The sequence below is a fragment of the Sinocyclocheilus rhinocerous genome, unplaced genomic scaffold (genome assembly GCF_001515625.1).
Source record: "Sinocyclocheilus rhinocerous isolate Xijiao unplaced genomic scaffold, SAMN03320098_v1.1 scaffold113, whole genome shotgun sequence".
Classification (NCBI taxonomy): Eukaryota; Metazoa; Chordata; class Actinopteri; order Cypriniformes; family Cyprinidae; genus Sinocyclocheilus; species Sinocyclocheilus rhinocerous.
In genome coordinates this window covers 714638-733744 of record NW_015646846.1, presented here as the reverse complement: position 1 = coordinate 733744, position 19107 = coordinate 714638, and the positions used below count along the sequence as shown (strand labels likewise).

Here is a 19107-nt window from a genome sequence, read left to right as displayed (position 1 = left end):
GCCATTAAACAGCTTGGAAGATCAAAGACAATTTTTAATATAACTCAGACTGGATTCGCCTGAAAGAAGAAAGCCATATACACCTAGGATGCCTTGAGGGTGAGTAATTCAAAATGGCGTTTGGTCTCGTACTGTATCGCGTGAGGTGTCAGTGTCGTGCGCTTTGCTTGGCCATTTGTTGGGATAAACAGGAAAGTGTGTCCAGCTGAATTCAATTTGAGTTTTGTTAAACTAATTAAAAAGAAGCTTAGTTTACCGCGTTTTATTTTCTTAAATGTGTGTATATATATAGTATTTATAGAGTTTTAGCTTTCAGTTTTAATTACTTTTTCTTATTTGTAAGTCGCTTTGGATAAAAGCCTCTGCTAAATGACTAAAAGTAAAGTAAAAGTAATTCATGGGCTAATTTTCATTTTTGGGTGAACTAACCCTTTAAATTATAAAATATTAACAAACAAATATAAACAAATTCAGACTTACCCTACCTACCCTAATAATAAATTAATATACAATAGAATATTATAAACTATAGTATAGACTATTATAGACATCCTATGGGGGATTTTATGTAGATGCCTTTCACACAGAACTGTGAAATGGTTGTAAGTAAAAATTTCAATTGCTAGTTATTTAGCAGATGCTTTCTTTCTGTCCAAATCAAACTATAAGGAGGGTCACCAGCTCAAGGACTTAAGCAAGATTGTGATCTTATTACATTTCCATATTTCTTCCACTCTGAACCAATAAATTTTAGTCAACATTTAGATGATGAACCTTGACTATTAGCTTATGTTCAGTTTACTACATATTCACGAGTGGCTTCACTGGAACATTCTCTGCTCTGCTTCTTGCAGGTTCCAGCCTCTTTCTAGACAGAATATATATGACTCACGGAGTGCTTCACCACATCTGCCCAATCAGGAGCCACAGAGTATTCTGAGTTTGCATCCAGCCATCTGGAGAGCTCTTTAATGGCTGGAGCCATAGCGCCTCCAAGCTGCAACCAGAAGAATTGTGGCATCAAAATTAAATGAAACAAACAAACAAGAAAGGATATATGAGTATCTATGCATGTTTTTGTTACCCTGCGGCCTGTGTTTCTGTGCACTACTGGGACTCTCTCCTCCCCAGTTAGAGAGTTGACATCGAGCTTGGTTGGGTCTTTGCAGCGATGCCTTCTCTGCTTCGGACGCTCCAAGAAACTGTGCAACATGCTTGCATTCTGAGACTAAGAAAGACGTGCAATAGAAATTAGGTTACAGTAATCTATTAAATATCAATTATATTATTTCAAGGCTTATATAAGCTGTATACAATAAACATTTACATTTAGGATCATTCAAATATCTTTCTAGATGAAAAAAGTGTTATCAACCTTGCTACTTTTTTTTAAAGCACCTTAAACGTACACACAAATAAAAACATAATACCATCAAAGTCAACATGAAATTGCATTAACATATACATCTGTTTTAGTAGTAATGTGACGTACTTTCAAGTAAAACAGGGAATTAAAAATGTAAGACAAAAATATGATCCTTAACTTTATCTAATAGGAACTTAATAGATGTTTATAATACTCAAACGAAAATGTCACAGAAATATTATTACTTTTTATTCTAATAAAATAAAACTTAGTTCTGTTTCTAACTTACCGGAAAAGCAGTAAGCTCCATGTTGTAGTTGGGGTTTTGTCTGAGCCATTCCATTAGGCCTTTATTGGCTGTTTCCCTGTCCAAGCTCACATTCATGGCCTCTGAGGCTGGAGGGTGAGTAGGAAGTGTAGTCGGGGTGGCTGGAGGGCCTTCTGACTGGGAGGATGTGGAGGACACAACAGGGTGGCTGATACTCTCTGACCCGCTCTGTGGAGTATACAAAGATAAACAAAACACTTGCCAGTTATATTGATTTATTAATATAATTAATTAATTTATTTTAGCCATATCAGCATCAAAGGCTATTTTCATGGCAAGATCCAAGTTTGAAATAAAAGCTTTCAAAATAAGTTTCTTTCAACATCACAAAAGAGACCATATAAGATCTTTCATATTCATATTTTAAATATTTTCATGGGAAATCTTTTTAAAAACATCAAATTAGTTTTAAAAAAGTACCCTAAAAAAGTAACATCAAAAAAAGTACCCCATTGCACTTCTAATGAAGAATTTAATCTTTGATGGTGCTTTCTTTTTACTTTTAGCTTGGCGAGATAAATCATCATGAGCTTTCTTTGTACAGAAAAGAAGAGTAGAGTTGCCAAGCATCTCCTTTTATGTTTCACAAAACAAAAAGTACAATGCTAGAATAACATGGTGCCATTTTCATTTTTTGGATGTCCTACTCTATCCACTTCATTGATAAGTGGTTCCACAAACCTGCTGGTCAGGCAAGTTCACGCTTCGTCCCTTTATAAAGCTGAGATCAGGAGTCTCCACATTTCTTCTCCGTCCTTTCCTCCGTCTCAACATTGAATCATCACGATGAAGACCACCGTTGACAATCTGCCCCGTGACTGGGTGAATCAGTCCAGCCTGCAAAATGCCAGCCATATCCAATCCCAGTGAGCCTTGTATGGAGCCTATCCCAGTTATTTTATGTGGCGCTGACTGGACAGTGTGGCTCATCTGACCGATTGGCCCACTGTCTCCACCAGCTGTTAGCTCTGTTGGTTTGGAGAGGTCAATAGCGGCGTCCTGCCAGCCATTAAGGAGGAGAGCGTTAGCACGATGAGGCACGCCAACCTGGATCTTTTCTCCAAGATTGCTTGGTTTGGCAAGAACTTCTGCCTCAAATTCAAAACCCCGTCTTGGACGTTTGAGCTCAGGGAGAAATACTGGGGCCACTAACCGCTCCTGTTGGGACATGAGTTACAAATCAATACAATAAAGCTAGAATATCTTCATGTTTCAGTTAATTAAATCTAAAACGTTTTTCAACCAATTTTGCAACAAACCAAAGAAGGAAAATTCATATTAAGTAAGTAAATAGCATGGTTTTACCAAAACTACAGCTTTGATCAGTTTAACTGTTTGAATGATATTAAATGCTGGGCAATAAACAAATGCAATCCTGATATTTATTAGCCGTTTGATGATATTTACATTTGTGAGATGTATTAAAACAATCAATTGCAATCATTTTTGTCAAAGGAACCACAATTTAGACACTTCATTAATTTCCATGACTTTCAGGCCTCAAAAATCACACTTTGAAAATACCCTGATATTTCCAGGTTTTTCCATTCAGATAATTTATTTCCAGATATTTCCAAAGACTTTTTAAGGATTTGCAGACACCTTGAAAAACCTCCTGTCTGATGATGTGATCTTACACCTACCTTTGCTAAGTGGGGTACTGTGTGTGGGTTAAAGTTAAGGCTCTGAGAAATAGGCATTCTGGTAGACAGAAATCCTGCCCTCTGGTGGGCACTGCTGGGCACGCAGGTGTTAGCCAATGAGGTGGGAGACTCATACTGTTGACTGGAGGAAGGCCACTTCCCCTTTAAGATAGTGTGGCAGATACTGTCAATACGGTTGATGATCACTCTGTCCTGTAGGGGGAAAAAAGACAAAACAGGGTATGAAGTGGGTCTAACTGCAGAAACATGTGACTGGTACATATCTAGTGGTATGCTGTGGGCTGACACCAGTCTTACTTATTTCATTTAAGAGAAGACTTTCATATTTTCAGCAGAATATACAAAATATTTTTTCAGCATAACTAATTAATGAAGCATCGTACAGGATAATAATATAAGCAAGAAACAACCACCAACATAATACCTTAGGCCACTCTGAGAAGGAGAAGAGTGCTTTCTCTTGTAGAAGCTGAGCAATGGTTGGTTCCCTTATTTCATGGACACTGTCTGCCATCTCACACATGGGCAATACAAAGCGTGGTCCATCAACATCTCCCAATAATGCTAAAAATACAAAGAAAAAAATGACAAGAATTATTATTCAAAGCATGCTGGGAGAGAAAGAGACTAAAACAGTTTTTTAAATTCTTTATTCCTTATGTTTTCCACTGGGTTTTATGAACATAGTGAGAAACAATCATTTATCAGCATGTAATTTGTTTTATTTATTATACTAAAAATATTAAGTGATTCCATCAAGCAAATCTGACTAATGTTTGCCAACAATTAGAAATAAGTGATGACAAACCGTTGGATAATTTAATGTACACTAAAGGTGGTAATGCAGCCACAACATCAATAATTATCAATAATTCAACAGTCAGGAGTCAGTTATTCTGCTTATATCATTGTCTTTTTCTTCTAAAATAGGTTTGTCCCTAAACTTGTTGTGTAAGCCGATCAAGTTTTGCTAGTTTTTGGACACTTATCAAGAGGTCAGGCTTGGAAAACAGCTGTCCAACAAGCTAAACACCAACTTGGCCAGCAAACCATCTCAGACTGATTTAAGCTGTTTTTCTCTATAAGGGTAAACAGCTTCAGCTGCCATTACTAGTTTTGTAAAGAATGTGGTGAAATATTAAGAAACTCAATAGACCTGGAATTACTACATAAAACTAACGGAATCAGAAACAAAACATAAAAGGTAGAAAGCTAAAGTCTACAGTCACAGTACCTGGTGCCATTGCACTTTCATCTTTTATCTTGTCCTTTACTTCCAAAACCTCAGTCTGCTCAAGGTGAGGGATCTGCGTAGTGCTATCTGGCTCAGGCTTCACATCTGATACCACTGGATCCATGAGGAGCTCTTGTTTTGGGACTGCGTCAAGGCCCGGGGATTCAGAGGTGTCAGGTAAGGTAGTAGGAGATGATGGGAGTGAAGGCGGCATAGGGTAATCTGTTGAGAGAGTAGTGTTAGTTAGATTGCACTCTTCAATTGGCTCTGATGGTTCTTTGCAGGGTTCTTCCACCAACTGCTGTTCCGCTGTGTCTTGCTGAAACCCTTCGCAAGGTTCCTGCAGGGTCTCGTCACAAGTCAAATCGTAAGACTCCTCTAAAGGCACTTTTTCTGGCTCTGTTAGAGGCTTTTCGTAAGGTTCATCCAAGGCCACTTCACAAGGATCTTTCAAATCTCCATTGGAATCTTCAAATGGCACTTTGTAGTCCCCTTTCTGGGATTCCTCAAGACAATTTTCGATTTGAGACGCTATTGAAGGCAACTCATCTTGAGTATCCATTGTCTTTGGGCTGTCTGGGGAAAGATCTTGAAACCCTATGCTTTCAGCTCCTTCTTCTGGACTGGGAACACCATGTGTGATGCTGGAATCACTAAGCTTGTCCTCTTGCTCCTCACTAATGGGATCTGTCTGGTCAAGACTCACATCCGTGAGTCCAAGAGGTGGTGGTGGTGGAACATATTCTGGAAGACTGGCTGATAGATCTGTCTGATCCACAGAAGTCTCTCCAACATTAAGGTCTTTGAACAACATGAAGCTCGGTGCCAGTGGTTCAATAGGGTTGCTTTGAGAGTCCGAACTAGGCATGCTCAAACAGTCAGTGAGCGTTTCATCACCCTCATGTCCATCTTCTGGTTGAGGAGCATCGAGAAAGCTGGGTTCCAAAGTTTGCGCTCCCAAGATGGGATCAGTCTCGTTGAACATGTCAGAGGCTTCAGCATGGTCCGAGCTTTCCCATGGAGTTTGAAGTTCATCTAGTTCCACAGACGGAGCCATTAAGCCAGTCTCTTCAGAAGACCCTTGCTCTCCCACCAGAACATCGCTGCGAAGTTTCCCAGCTATGGAGTCCGCCATGTCTCCTTGAGACCCATTTAGCTCCCCTTGGACACCGTACGAATTTAGCATATTCTGCCCACCTGTTGCAGAATTGAACGGGAATCCATTGAAGGCCTCTTTACCAGACTTGCTATGTAGTGTGTCTGATGTCAAGCCTTCATGTTGTAAAGAACCCAACTCCAGAGAGTCATCCAGTGGAGGGCAATCCAAAAATCCTTCCCTGATTCCTGTACCTATCCCTAGGGAACTTCCAGACTCTGATGCCACCACTTCTGTGGGCTGGTGATGCCCATGAGAATGGACGAGTTGTGTTGGTGTGTGGTGTGAAGGTGTGGGGTGATACTCTGGAGGTTGTGGGGACTGACAATGCCCAAGGTTGGCATCATACAAGCAGCAATGGTGGTGGGGCAAGCCTGGGACAGGATATCTGTGGTTTTCTTTATGAACATAGTTCCGGTGGGCCTCCAGGAAGGATAATTGGGGGTCATTGAGGATGTAGAAGTCTGTTCGACTCAAGCCATGCTTAGCAACCCCAATGAGAAGATCACGGTCATGTTTGCCACACTCCCACCAGACGGGCAAGTACAGACTAGGGCGACATAGCTGTAGTCGTGCCCCCAGGAGCGGGTGGCGCAATACTTGCTCACGGACCTTTCTCAAAAGCTCGATACGATATAATGTTCGGGCAGCTCGCTCTTCTGTAATGGGCTCCACAAACAGTGATGGATCCACATTACCTACATGAGACAAGAAGTTGTGTATACATTATGACAGATTTAGCTTCTATTATTATTAGCTTCACCAAACTATCAAATCAAATATCCATTTTACCTTCATCTTTTCTGGGCGGCAGTCTACATGCAGTTCGACACACTGAAACAAAGCTGTGGAAATATCTCTCTAAGCTTTCGTCCGTCTTCCTCTCTAATCGAGCAAGGGCACGGAACTGGCTCCAGTCTAAGGTCTTCTTCTCTTGGTCATACACTACTCCAAACGAGGACACTGTGCGATTGAAGTCAGCCTGCTCTCGACGTGTCCACCTGTGTCAAAGAAGATATGTTAACTAAAAAAAAACAAAAATTTGCCTCAAAAATTGAATTAACTGATTTTCAGCACACATTATTAATCTCTTACCCAATGCAGAATCAAAATACTATTCTTCCAATGTTCATCATGACCTGTAACATTTCAATGTTTATACAGTCCTCAAGGATTTTATGCTAGCCAATAATTCAATTTAGTGTTTAGCTGTTGATTTTGTCTTTTATCATGCTGCTCTAATTTTTTTGTTCACTTTGTTGATGTTCCTCATCCTCTTAATGCTTAGTGTTTATTATGATTATTTCAACATTACTTGAAGGCAGCGAAAGTACTACAATTTTACCCAAAGGAGCTGGTTTCCATTTGCATATGTTTAAAATAAAAAAGCAGATTAAAGTATTTGATTTCATCTTGAGAAAATAACTGTAAACAATAAAACCATTGTCACATCACTCACCTTCGTTGCCACTCCAAAAAGAGCGGATCAGGCTCAGTAGTGCAGTGCCTAAACTCTCCTATTTGCCAAGCCACAGGTGCAATTCCCTCATGTAAGAGGAAATCATGACGAAGCGGCTCACGGCGTGTATAACGCTGATAGGCAGTAATGAGGCGCCGCAGACGTGCTGTAAGAGCTGAGCCTACCGGCCACTGTATCCGTCCCTGCTCCATCACTTCTGCAACAAGGTCTGCTGCGAGAGATCCTATAAATCCCCCTTCAAAAGAAATGCTACTTTAGACTCAACCTAAAGTTCATATTAAGGGGTGATCACCTTTGGATTTGTGTCACATTTATATGAATGCCAATGCAATAGAGAGCAATATGACAACTTTCAATAAGATTTTTTTTCACCTGCATACTAAAGTTCAAGTTTAGAGAACTCTACCCTCTGTATCCATATTTATAGCATAAAAATACTGATGGCTGGAAAAATTTCTCAATTTATCCAGCATTGGCAGGTATGACAAAAATTAATTTAGCCCTCTGCATACAAGTTTTTTTTTTTAACAACAAAGGCTACTTTTCAATGACAAAGGAAACTGGAGTAAACTGCATATTTTTACATTTTATTTTTAACTATAATTTAGATTTTATTAAAAAGAAACATGACATCATCTCCTCAAATAACTTTGCATGATTAAAATCTATTGTGACCATCTCTTAACAGTATTTACAAACAATTAATGGTTCTGTAAATAAGTAAATAGATAAGGAAGGTTTCAATACCTGTCACTGTATTGTAATTTTTCCCTGTTTCCTCTGACATGGGTTCCTCCTTTGTAAAAGAAAACTTTACTTAAATGAACAGTCTGAGCATTTGGTTAAGACATTTAGCAAAATTCATCCGACTTCACATTCCTTCGACTTCCTATTATTACCTTGATCTCTATTTTCTCTTCTAATTCCTCAGACTTAATGTCGTTCTCCTCTTTGATTTCATCACTCTTGCTGATACTGCAAAAGAAGAAGCGTGTTTATGGTTGTAAGAGCCAAGAGGCACGACTGTTATATCTCTGCTGCTCATTTAAAAGCATATTACCTATCAGGTACATCTGAAGCAGTTTCTGCTCCACTTTGCTCTACCGTCAATGCAGTGACATCAGGCATACCCACTCGCTCCAGGAAACACAGAGCAGGGTCTGCACGCATGGCGTTATACCGCTCATATCCTGCATGGGACACAAAGAGAAGTTAATGCACATGGTGAAAGCAAGAGGAAGTCAATATGAACCATGTGACCATCTAAATCATATAAAAAGATACTGTAATTGCATTCAAATGCATCACATCTCTGCTAAAAAGTAAAAAATGACTTATGTATTTGTGCCTGCACAGATTTCCCTTGCTATACTGCATATGCACAAGAATTGCATCATAAAACTGGGTGTAACGGTTGCACCCATTCTTGGATGATGTCTCACCATGTTTGTGAACTCCAATAAGCAGCGATTTATCCGCTTCAGCATCCCACCATATTGTAGGGATCTCAATGTAGTCAATATCAGGCAGGGTTACCTCCAGTTTACTGCAGAAAACACACAGATGCTTACATATTAAGCCACTCTACAACGACAACAGCTTGATATGGAATTAATGAGGTATGCATGGGATTAAGAGAGACTGTGTGTCATGTAGTACCTGGCTGGGATCCCTTCAAGAGCCTGATTAGCAGCCTCCCCCAGCACTTCGACCTTCAGATAGTACAGCATCCGCACCCTCAGTAGCACCCTGTTTATGATGATACATGATGATCACATTTAAAACCCTGTAATCATGATGTTATCAGAGCACGCACACACACACACACACACATATATATATATATATATATATATATATGTAAATATATATATATTTTTTATTATTATTTTTTTTTTATATATAAATTACAATTTGTCTGATCTCATTATATTGAAATTAAATAATGACAAATATAATTTCATGACTGACAGGATGCATGAAAATTTTAACTATGCACCCTGATTAAAGTACTTACTATTTATGTGATATGATCATGGTGCAAAATGTACTTTTGCTGATATGTTACACAATATCCACAAGTCTTACTTGTTGCAGTGTTGTTTGAGATGTTTCTTGTAGCTGTCATCCTGAAGCACAACCTCTGGGTTACAGTGGACCAGCCAGTCTGCATTCTTCAGCTCAGGTGGACTCAACTGGTTCTTCAGCTTCTTGCCTTTACGACCCCGCGGGACAGGAGCAGACAGACCTGGACAGGTAAAATGCATTTCATGACATATATTAAATTCTATTTAAATAGACAAATAACTAAGAATTAGGGATGCTTATGATTAATTGAACTTCAATTAATGGTAATTAATAATTTCATTGTTTAAATACATTGACTGTCAATCAATTTCAGCACAAAAGATTTTGCAGTTCATTCAAGCAGTGAAAGCATTTTGATGTAACTTCTTCAAAGTTTAAGAAAGAATACTTGATTTTAGCAAATGGCTGCAATATAACAAAGAGTGAAAAATTTAAGGGGGTCTGAATACTTTCCGTACCCACTGTATATATATATGGACATTCAAATTTAAATTTAATATTACAAGAAAATGGAGTATTTAGTAATCAATTAATTACATTTATTTTCAATTTTTTTCAATTTGAAAATGCAATAAAAAACCTATTTAAAAAAACTTTTAAAAATTTGGAGACCTTGAGCATGGTTACTGATTAATTGACTAATTTATTGTTTTATTTAAATGACAACAGATCCTGAATAAAGTCATCTCAAAAAGAATGAATGAATGAATTGATAAAAAAGAATAACTGCAGGTGTGAACAAAATTATTAAGAACCTGAGTGGTTTTGTAGTGCTTGATTGTGTCCGTCTTTAGTGGGTGTGATCAGATCCCAAATGAAGCTCTTAATTTTGTCGTCTCCCTTATAATGGCGAACACAGTAGACTAGAAGTGCCCTGCACAGCACCTCCATGTCTCGCTCCGTCAGGTGCCATTTAAAACGCCCATGATTGAGAATATCCTTCCAGCGACCCCACCTGTACACACAGCAAACATTTCATCTGTCTGAGATGTATAACCTGCATATGGTCTAATTTATGGCTCCAATATTTATTCGGTCAGATTGATCTGCCCATGTAATGGCAGAAAACGGTCTTAGATTAATCTTTTAGCTTTTGTCTTGTTTAAAAACAGTCACTTCATTAACAGCCTGTTGTAGGGCAACAGAAGGTGACCCAGAAGGAATGAGTGGGCAGCCGAAAACAAATTAAGCACTGACCCGAAAATGAGAAGGTTTTTCTCCACTCTGAAGCACTCCGCTCGGAGGTAGCGTCTGTTGCGATCGCTGAGACGTCTTGTGCGACAGGGTCGTTCTTCTGAGTCACTGTCCAGTTCAGAGAACTCCATCAGTTCATCATCCTCAAATGAGTTATAGTGACGCGTCTGCTTCCTTACGCGAGGGGTGTCGATCACCAGACTCTCCTGGAAGACACAGACACTAGTCAGAAAGTGTTGCCTTCTCAATATTTTACTCCTTAAATGTCACCAATATGCAAACACATTAAAGCAACCCATCTGTTTTGACTCTGCTGATATTCAAATGCCCTTTATATTCTCTCTCTAGTCTAGGAGTTGATTCTCTTGCATTACACCACCTGAGTCACAAGGATCTCATATATGCAAAGCTTTGGCTTTTAAAAATCACGATTTTTACCTTTTCTGCCTTGGAGTCAATTTCGAGTTCAGCAATTTTGGCCCACTTCTGCCAGAAGTTTGGATCATCCAGAGAGATGTCTGTACGGTTCCCTGAAGACACAAAGCTAGCCTGCAATTGGTAAATAATAAAGGATTATAAACGCTTATTTTAAGATCGAGATCACACATCAAAGTGTTATACTGATATATGCAACGCTTATTCAGCTTTTTCATTCACATGACTTTTCCACTCATCTACCATATTTATGACCAACAGCACTGAACACAAAAATATGAACAGAGATACCAAGGGAAAAAACATTGGCAATTGTTTTTTGTAAATCAGTTTTGCAAATCTCAAAAGTCGACACAAAGGTTTGATGTCAGTAAGAATTGTTTTTGAAAGAATTTAATACTTTTATTTAGCAAGGATGCATTACTTTGATCAAAAGTGATAATTAACGATCTGAAGACTTTCATTTCAAACTTCTTATTCATTAAAGAATCCTGGAAAAAATGTATCACTGTTTCCACAAAAAATGAAGCAGCACAACTGTTTTCAGCATTGGCAATAACAAGAAATGTTTCATGAGCAGCAAATCAGCATATAAGAAATGATTTCTGAAGGATCATGTGACACTGAAGACTGGTATCTGTACTTTTACTCAAGTACTTGATTTGTGTACTTCGTCCACCACTGGACTGGAGTAATGATGCTGAAAATTCAGTTTTACATCACAGCAATAAATTACATTTTAACATACACTCAAATACAAAATATTACTTTTAAATTGTAGTAATATTAAACAATATTACAGTTTTTACTGTATTTTTGATTAAATACAGGCCGCCTTGGTGAGCCTTCTTTCAAAAACATAAAAAAAATCTTATAGACCCCAAATATTAATGGTAGTGTATGTCGAGATGTGCACCTTGGCAAAAGTTGATCCCTTCCCCTCAGACTGGATTGTGATAGTCTGTGTGCGTCGCTGCAGGATCTGATCAATATCCTCTTCGCAAAATTTAGAGCCCTCATCTTCCTCATCCATAAGCGCCCCGTACGCTCCCTTCCTGAGAAGATCTTCCACCTCCATCTTAGAGAGCTGCTGAACCTGAAAGAGGAAGGCAAAGTAATTAGACAATACTTTTTTCTTTAAAAATCTTTTATGCTCCACAGGTTTGGATTGGCATGTAGGCGAGTAAACGATGACAGAGTTTGTCTTTTTGGGTGAACTATGCCTTTAAGACCAACAAGTCTTGGATATGCTATTCCACTTTAGGTGGATACATTTTCTCAATTCATCACTAGAAGATAAAAGTTAAAAGTTGTGGATCCCTCACCCCATTGATACTGCCCTTGCGGTTGATGTCCTGCAGAACAGCCTTGTCCAATCCCAGTTTCAGACTGGCCTTGTCAAACATCTCCCTCTCGTATGAGTTTCGTGTAATAAGGCGATATACTTTCACTGCTTTGCTTTGACCGATCCGGTGGCAGCGAGCTTGAGCCTGTGGAATTCAAAGCATGTTCATAACAAACTTAAAGGGTTAGTTCACCCAAAAATGAAAATTAGCCCATAAATTACTCTCCCTCAAGTCATCCTAGGTGTATATGACTTTCTTCTTTCAGACGAATCCAGTCGGAGTTATATTAAAAATAGTCTTTGATCTTTCAAGCTGTTTCATGGCACTCAGCGGGTGTTGCAGTGCATCAGTCCAAAAGAAGTTAAATAAAAAGCGCCCATCCGTAAAAAAGGTCTCACACGGCTCCGGGGGGTGAACAAAGGTCTCCTTTAGCGAATCGATGCGTTTTTGTAAGAAAAATATCCATAAAGCAGTTCCGGGCTGATTTTTTTTTATGGATGGGCGCTTTTTATTTAACTTCATTTGGACTGATGCATGCAACACCTGCTGAGTTCCATGAAACAGCTTGAAAGATCAAAGACAATTTTTAATATAACTCCGACTAGATTCGTCTGAAAGAAAAAAGTCATATACACCTAGGATGACTTGAGGGCGAGTAATTTATGGACTAATTTTCATTTTTGGGTGAACTAACCCTTTAAAAGGGTGGTTGATCAGCTTTTTTCGAAAGCTTGACTGTGTTTATGGGGTGCAGTGTAACATGTGTTCATGCTTCGTTTTTTTTAAAAACGCATTATTTTCACATATTTTACCTTTATTCTACACCGCTGTTTCCATTCTCGTCAAAACGGTTTGTTGAGTTCCTGGTTCTATGTAGCCCCTCCCTCAGAAATACACAATGGGCTCTGATTGGCTAGCGGGCTCAGTGTGTTTGTGATTCGCTAACCGCCTAGTGCACGTTGTCCGGAAACGTCACGCCCCCTTAAAATTATGGGTAGTTGCGTGTTCCCGGGGGTGGGGTTTATGTAAACATCGGGGTTAGTGATGTCACAAACCCTGGAAGAAGCTCGTTGTAGTCCCTATCAGCCGTTTTTTTGTAGTCCTTAAACAGCGATTTCTTTAAAAGAAAATATCTCCCTTTGCATTGAACTTTGAGCGTCATAACTTTGCAGACGTTGTTTATGCTCTAACAGCAACATTACACACTAACTAAAGTTCAAAAAGTGAAATCATAAATCAACCACCCCTTTAATATTTATTCGAAAAGCCTGTGCTGCTAAAAAGCTGCTAAAATACATATATATATAGAATGGAAATTGCTAATGGAGGAGAGTCTCACTGATACTGTACATAAAAGATCTACGTCTTTACCTGCAAGTCGTTCTGCGGGTTCCAGTCTGAGTCAAATATAATACAGGTGTCAGCGGCGGTGAGGTTGATGCCCAGACCTCCTGCTCGTGTACAGAGGAGGAACACGAAGCGGTCAGAATCCACCTTACTGAAGCGATCGATGGCGGCCTGCCGTAGATTCCCTCGAACTCTCCCATCAATACGCTCGTATGTATACCTACATGTATTATACAAATTTCAGAGAAGACATTTCCTTTTCACATCTATATTCTTTATGCATGAAAACTACCAATCCCACTCTTTCTCCACCATAGCTCTCATATTTTGTTTACTGTTTCAGCCATGCATTTTGAAATATTTTGATGAATATTAAATCGATTTTCAACCGGCTCACGGTTAATCGTTACATCCCTAGAATATACACAAAAGTTTGGGGTTGGGAAGATGTTTCTGAAAAAAGAATTATGCTCACCAAGGACGCATTTATTTTATCAACAATGCATTAAAAGAAAAATTTATATTGTGAAATATTACAACAATCTAAAATAATGATTTTCTAATGTAATAAATGTACATTATTCCAGAGTTGTCAAAGCTGAATTTTCAGTTGTGCTGCTTCATATTTTTGTGTCAACGGTGATACTTTTTTTCAGGATTTTTTGATAAATAAAAAGTTAATAAGAATAGCATTTATTGGAAATAGAAATCTTTTGTAATATTATGTCTTTACTGTCACTTTTGATCAATTTATTGCAACCTTGCTGAATAAAAATAATTAATTCTTAAAAAAAAAAAAATCTCACTTGACCCCAAACCTTTTTCTTAAATGTTGTAATAAGACAGGTTTCTCGCACATTTTGACCAATGAATTTCCATGGATTTTTTAAATAAAGTATTTAAAAAACGTTAAAATTAAAAAAAAAAAAATTAAGTGCTTTTTCAGTACTATGGGATCCCTGAAGAAAAGCAACAAGTGAAGTAAACCAAGTTTTGATTTCAAATCAACATTCGGAGTCTATTTCCTCATTCACATACAGTTTCAAAAACAGCTGAACATTGTTTATAGAAGTATGACACATGGCACTGTATAATAAGCAACTGTCTCACCTCCTCTGAATGAGGTAGTCCTCCAGTATATCCAGGCACCGGACCATCTGGGAAAACACCAGCACTTTATGTCCTCCGGCCAGCAGCTTTGGCAGCAACTTGTCAATAAGTACTAGTTTACCAGCGGCCTGGATCATTGCCTGCAGCTGAAAATCTATAGCATCAGAACTGTAGGTTTTCTTGAAGCTCTCAAGGATCTTTTCTTCAGCACCTGACAGAAGGAAGATGGGAGACTACTTCAGCGCTACAAATTAGAGGTGTGGCTACTGAGATGTAGAAAACTGCAACCAAGATATTTCATATTGACACTTGATCTAAACACCAGATGTCACCTGTAATGAGGTATGGGTGATTGCAGCACTTGCGAAGCTCCATCATTGTGTTGATGAGGTTGGGCATGTTGTGCTGGTTTGCTCCCTTGGCAAGGAAGGCAAAGTTTTTCTCCAGAATGGCGCGGTAGTATTTCTTCTGAATATTAGTGAGCTCCACCTCAATGATTGTCTCCTCTTTAGGGGCCAGATTCTTCTCCACGTCATCCTTCAGTCTCCTCAACATCATGGGCTTCAGAATGGCTTGCAGTTTCTTTACCTGAGGATATGTTGATGTTTCTCAGGTTAAAGCTGGGCACATAATCAGTCAATAATAATCAGGCCATATGGCCTAATATTGAGTCCTAAAACCTGGAAATAAATGAGCATTTTCCACTTCCATCTTTCCAAAATCAAAGGGTTTTTTGAAAGGGTTTTTGGTTAATTGCCTAAAATAAAGTCTGTGATTAACACAAGTTCAAGATATTTTCAAGTTTTATTCTACAACACGAATTACATCTGTAACACTCCACATGAAAAAATTTTTGGTTTTTTTTATGTCTTGAAAAAGTCGGTTGCTAACAAGTGGCTAAATGGGAATAAAAAAGGTAGTCAGGGACATTAAACGTCACACTGAACAGGTAAACTCATCTACTCACTAGTTGCTTTTACAGCCTTGTTGTGTTAATAAATTGTGCTCTTGAAAACTATTCTAACTCAGACTTTCCAACTTGTAGATTTTAAATAAAGATCAAAAGCGTTATGGAAAACATAATGGTGGTGAAGCCGAAGTCGTCTGACTGTGGTGTAGCTTGTTGTTTTAAACTTTTGTTGGTCACCAAGCTTATTTTCAGCAAAAAGCCAAAAGCCAATGGAAAAATCCTACTAGCTTTTTATCGAGGGAACCAGGGTCATGCTAACTTTCAGGTTGCCCTACAAAAATACATCAGCACTTTATTTGGCTATTCTGAGTTTATCGGCATTGACCACAAAATTTTAATAAGGATGTTGCCTACTATCCTCTAGGTGGAGCAGAATATTGTGTAGAGGTTTATCTAGCCCATAAGGAAAGATAACAAGCTTCCAATCAAGGGTTAGATCTCACCTGCTCTTCTGTCTTCAGGTCTCCAAACTCCTCCAGGAAAGTGGTCTCGGAAGGGAACTGTGAGGGTTCGAGAAAGTTAAGCAGACTGAAGAGTTCCTCAACTGAGTTCTGCAAAGGGGTTCCTGTGAGAAGGACTTTATGTTCCTTAAGAGAGAAGACACATAGAAACATTAAGTATGTATGTACATTTTAAGATATCTATACCAACTCTCTCTGGATGAAGACGGAGAAACAACACTGGGAAACATTGAGCTGGACTTTGAACATAATCACACACATTTGGGCTCCAACATAAGGATACATTTGTATACTGTGGACCAAAAAAGTATTTGGACACTGAAGTCTCAATTAAAAATAAATGCATTCGATACAAAATATCAAAAGTAGCATTTATTTACAAATTTAAATATAGTGAAAACACTATTTATACACATTCTGGATGTCATTCACTACTGCAAAATGGCTTAATCGTCCAAATACTTTTTAAACCACTGTATATCAAAATGCATCTGCGAAAACCTAATTAGCTGCGAGATATTTTGTTGGATAAAGTGGCACTGCATCAAATGTAGTTCAGTTTACACACACTGGCCATGGCTGCAGTAATATGTAAAGTGAGAGAGATGAGATTACTCATTCTGTGTCCAGAGAGGATGTGTGCATATAAATGCAGTGAAGCAGATAAATGAGATACATAAGAGATAGCACTATATTTTAGCTCACAGATGGCTTTACTTCTCCTTTTCTGGAAACTCTTTGAATCATTTGTAGAGCAGTTGATATTATAAATGACACATGACACTTACATCCCATGACAAAAACGTCTACTTATGTTTCATGGTCCACGAACGAGCATAACATTTACCAGGTTCATGAGTTTGAGTCCCTCCAGCAGTTTACAGTTGCGGTTTTTTAGGCGATGGGCCTCGTCGATCACCACACACCGCCAGTTAATCTTCTTCAGCTCTGGACAGTCAGCCATTATCATTTCAAATGTAGTGATTATTCCATGAAACTTAAACTGGCCAGACACAATGTTTCCCTGAAGGAGCAAGAAAAAGACTGATTGTATACACTGTAATAAAAATAATAAAGTTGTGCCTACCACACCCCCTCACTGTGGTAAAAATAGGTGTAAAGTAAGGTTAGACATTAACCAGAGTTCGGGCAAAAATTTCACCAAAATGATATAAATGCTTTAGATATTTATTATGTGGGGTAAAATGTGCCACATAGTGAATTACTGTTTTTTTTTACACTACTGTTCAAAGGTTTGGGGTCAGTAAGACTCTTGTACTCACCAAGGCTGCATTTATTTAAAGGGGTCATATGATGCGATTTCAATTTTTCCTTTCTCTTTGGAGTGTTACAAGCTCTTGGTGCATATAGCCTACAATGGGTCTGTGCTCAAAGGCTGTTCTATAAGGTGGGGCAGTTGCAACTTTGCAAGGACAGTCTGGCGCTTCTGACTCACAGCCTGTATGTACGTTTACATATTTAAAGAATTTGATTCAAATGCGAGTTTTGAGCAGTGTAGAGTAGGGCTTGTTATTTGTTGTTTCTCCGATCACAAATGCAGACATGGTTTTGTTTACGTGGCGCGATGCAACGCAACGCGTAAAAAGACAGTATAAGTCATTATAATCAGTAATTATGTCCCCACTGGATGCAACAAATGCCTCGTTTGTAATGGGTTTTAATGTTTATGCCTCGTCGCTCCGGCTGGACACGGCATCAATAGTATGTGAGGGGCGTAACATTTTCGTCTCATGCTTGAAGTATTCGGCCAATCACAATGCATTGGATAGCTGGCCAATCACAGCACACCTCGCTTTTTCAGACCGATGAGCTTTGTAAAAATCGACGCGTTTCAAAAAGGCGGGGCATAGAGGAGAAACAATAATGTACAGTATGTGGAAAATAATGTGTTTTTTGAACTTTAAACCGCATAAACACATTTCATTACACCAAATACACAAAATAATGTTCTTTTTAGCAGCATCATATGACCCCTTTAATAAAAAATACTGTAAAAACAGTAATATCGTTAAATATTATTACAATTTAAACTGTTTTATATTTTAATATTTTTTAAAATTACATTTATTCCTGTGATCATAGCTGAATTTTCAGCATCATTACTCCAGTCTTCAGTCAGTGTCAATTTTATGAAGATTTTTAATACAAATTGTCAGCACATAATACATAGACACACACAAATAGTAATAACAGTATAAAAAAAAAATTGGTGAATCTAACTATACTGTACTTCCGTTCAACTGACTACTGAGAACTCAAAATGAATCGCTCTGTTTGACTCACCTGTTCATCTCGGTGGTACATCTCATACTGCAGGATCATCTGCCGACTGATCTGGCTGCCGTGATAGACGATGACGTTAATTTCAGTCCATGTGCGGAACTCTCTCTCCCAGTTGGTGATGGTGGAGAGCGGGGCGATGATGAGGAAGGGTCCTCTCAGATCCATGAGATAAATCTCATAGAGGAACGTGATGGACTGGATGGTCTTCCCCAGCCCCATCTCATCAGCCAGAATACAGTTTTTCCTACATCAAGAGAAACATGTTCAGGAGTTAAGGAGTTTATTAATCATGTCAGATCGCAGTTTTGGGCATCTTTTTGTTGTATGAAATTGTGATCGTTATCACCATCCATATTATTTTTTTTATATAGTTATTAGGCTTTTATTAGGTAACATTATTGCATTTGCTTTTAGTTAGAGCTGTTAATTATTATTATTATTATTTAGTTACATAATTATTATAAAGTTAATTACATGCTGATATATTAAACAAATTATATATTATAATATTCTATACATTTATTCATATTATAATAGTTATTATTTAAAAGACAATTGAAAGACATTATATTGTGTCAGACAAAATTATTCAATAGTCTAAACATGATCAATTTTATTTATTTA

At 38.2% G+C, this 19107-nt stretch overlaps 1 protein-coding gene across 2 annotated transcripts in view; it reads right to left on the bottom strand.

Annotated features, from left to right (window-relative positions):
- LOC107708125 (chromodomain-helicase-DNA-binding protein 6-like) overlaps nucleotides 1–19107 on the bottom strand; it is a 43912-nt gene that overhangs the window by 3084 nt on the left and 21721 nt on the right. Inside the window, exons 14-39 of one of the 2 annotated variants that reach the window (XM_016512275.1) lie at nucleotides 18484–18727; nucleotides 17027–17203; nucleotides 16162–16305; nucleotides 15081–15336; nucleotides 14749–14959; nucleotides 13663–13858; nucleotides 12271–12435; nucleotides 11862–12041; nucleotides 10949–11059; nucleotides 10514–10716; nucleotides 10072–10271; nucleotides 9317–9476; nucleotides 8888–8977; nucleotides 8671–8774; nucleotides 8289–8418; nucleotides 8128–8203; nucleotides 7976–8024; nucleotides 7208–7463; nucleotides 6541–6749; nucleotides 4593–6446; nucleotides 3783–3922; nucleotides 3338–3550; nucleotides 2376–2852; nucleotides 1656–1862; nucleotides 1085–1228; nucleotides 893–997 (exon numbers count right to left, since the gene is read on the bottom strand). In XM_016512275.1, the coding sequence (XP_016367761.1) occupies nucleotides 893–997; nucleotides 1085–1228; nucleotides 1656–1862; nucleotides 2376–2852; nucleotides 3338–3550; nucleotides 3783–3922; nucleotides 4593–6446; nucleotides 6541–6749; nucleotides 7208–7463; nucleotides 7976–8024; nucleotides 8128–8203; nucleotides 8289–8418; nucleotides 8671–8774; nucleotides 8888–8977; nucleotides 9317–9476; nucleotides 10072–10271; nucleotides 10514–10716; nucleotides 10949–11059; nucleotides 11862–12041; nucleotides 12271–12435; nucleotides 13663–13858; nucleotides 14749–14959; nucleotides 15081–15336; nucleotides 16162–16305; nucleotides 17027–17203; nucleotides 18484–18727 (6301 nt within the window). The remainder of the gene's footprint in view (nucleotides 1–892; nucleotides 998–1084; nucleotides 1229–1655; nucleotides 1863–2375; nucleotides 2853–3337; nucleotides 3551–3782; nucleotides 3923–4592; nucleotides 6447–6540; nucleotides 6750–7207; nucleotides 7464–7975; nucleotides 8025–8127; nucleotides 8204–8288; nucleotides 8419–8670; nucleotides 8775–8887; nucleotides 8978–9316; nucleotides 9477–10071; nucleotides 10272–10513; nucleotides 10717–10948; nucleotides 11060–11861; nucleotides 12042–12270; nucleotides 12436–13662; nucleotides 13859–14748; nucleotides 14960–15080; nucleotides 15337–16161; nucleotides 16306–17026; nucleotides 17204–18483; nucleotides 18728–19107) is intronic. The other variant, XM_016512274.1, reaches the window with a different exon arrangement.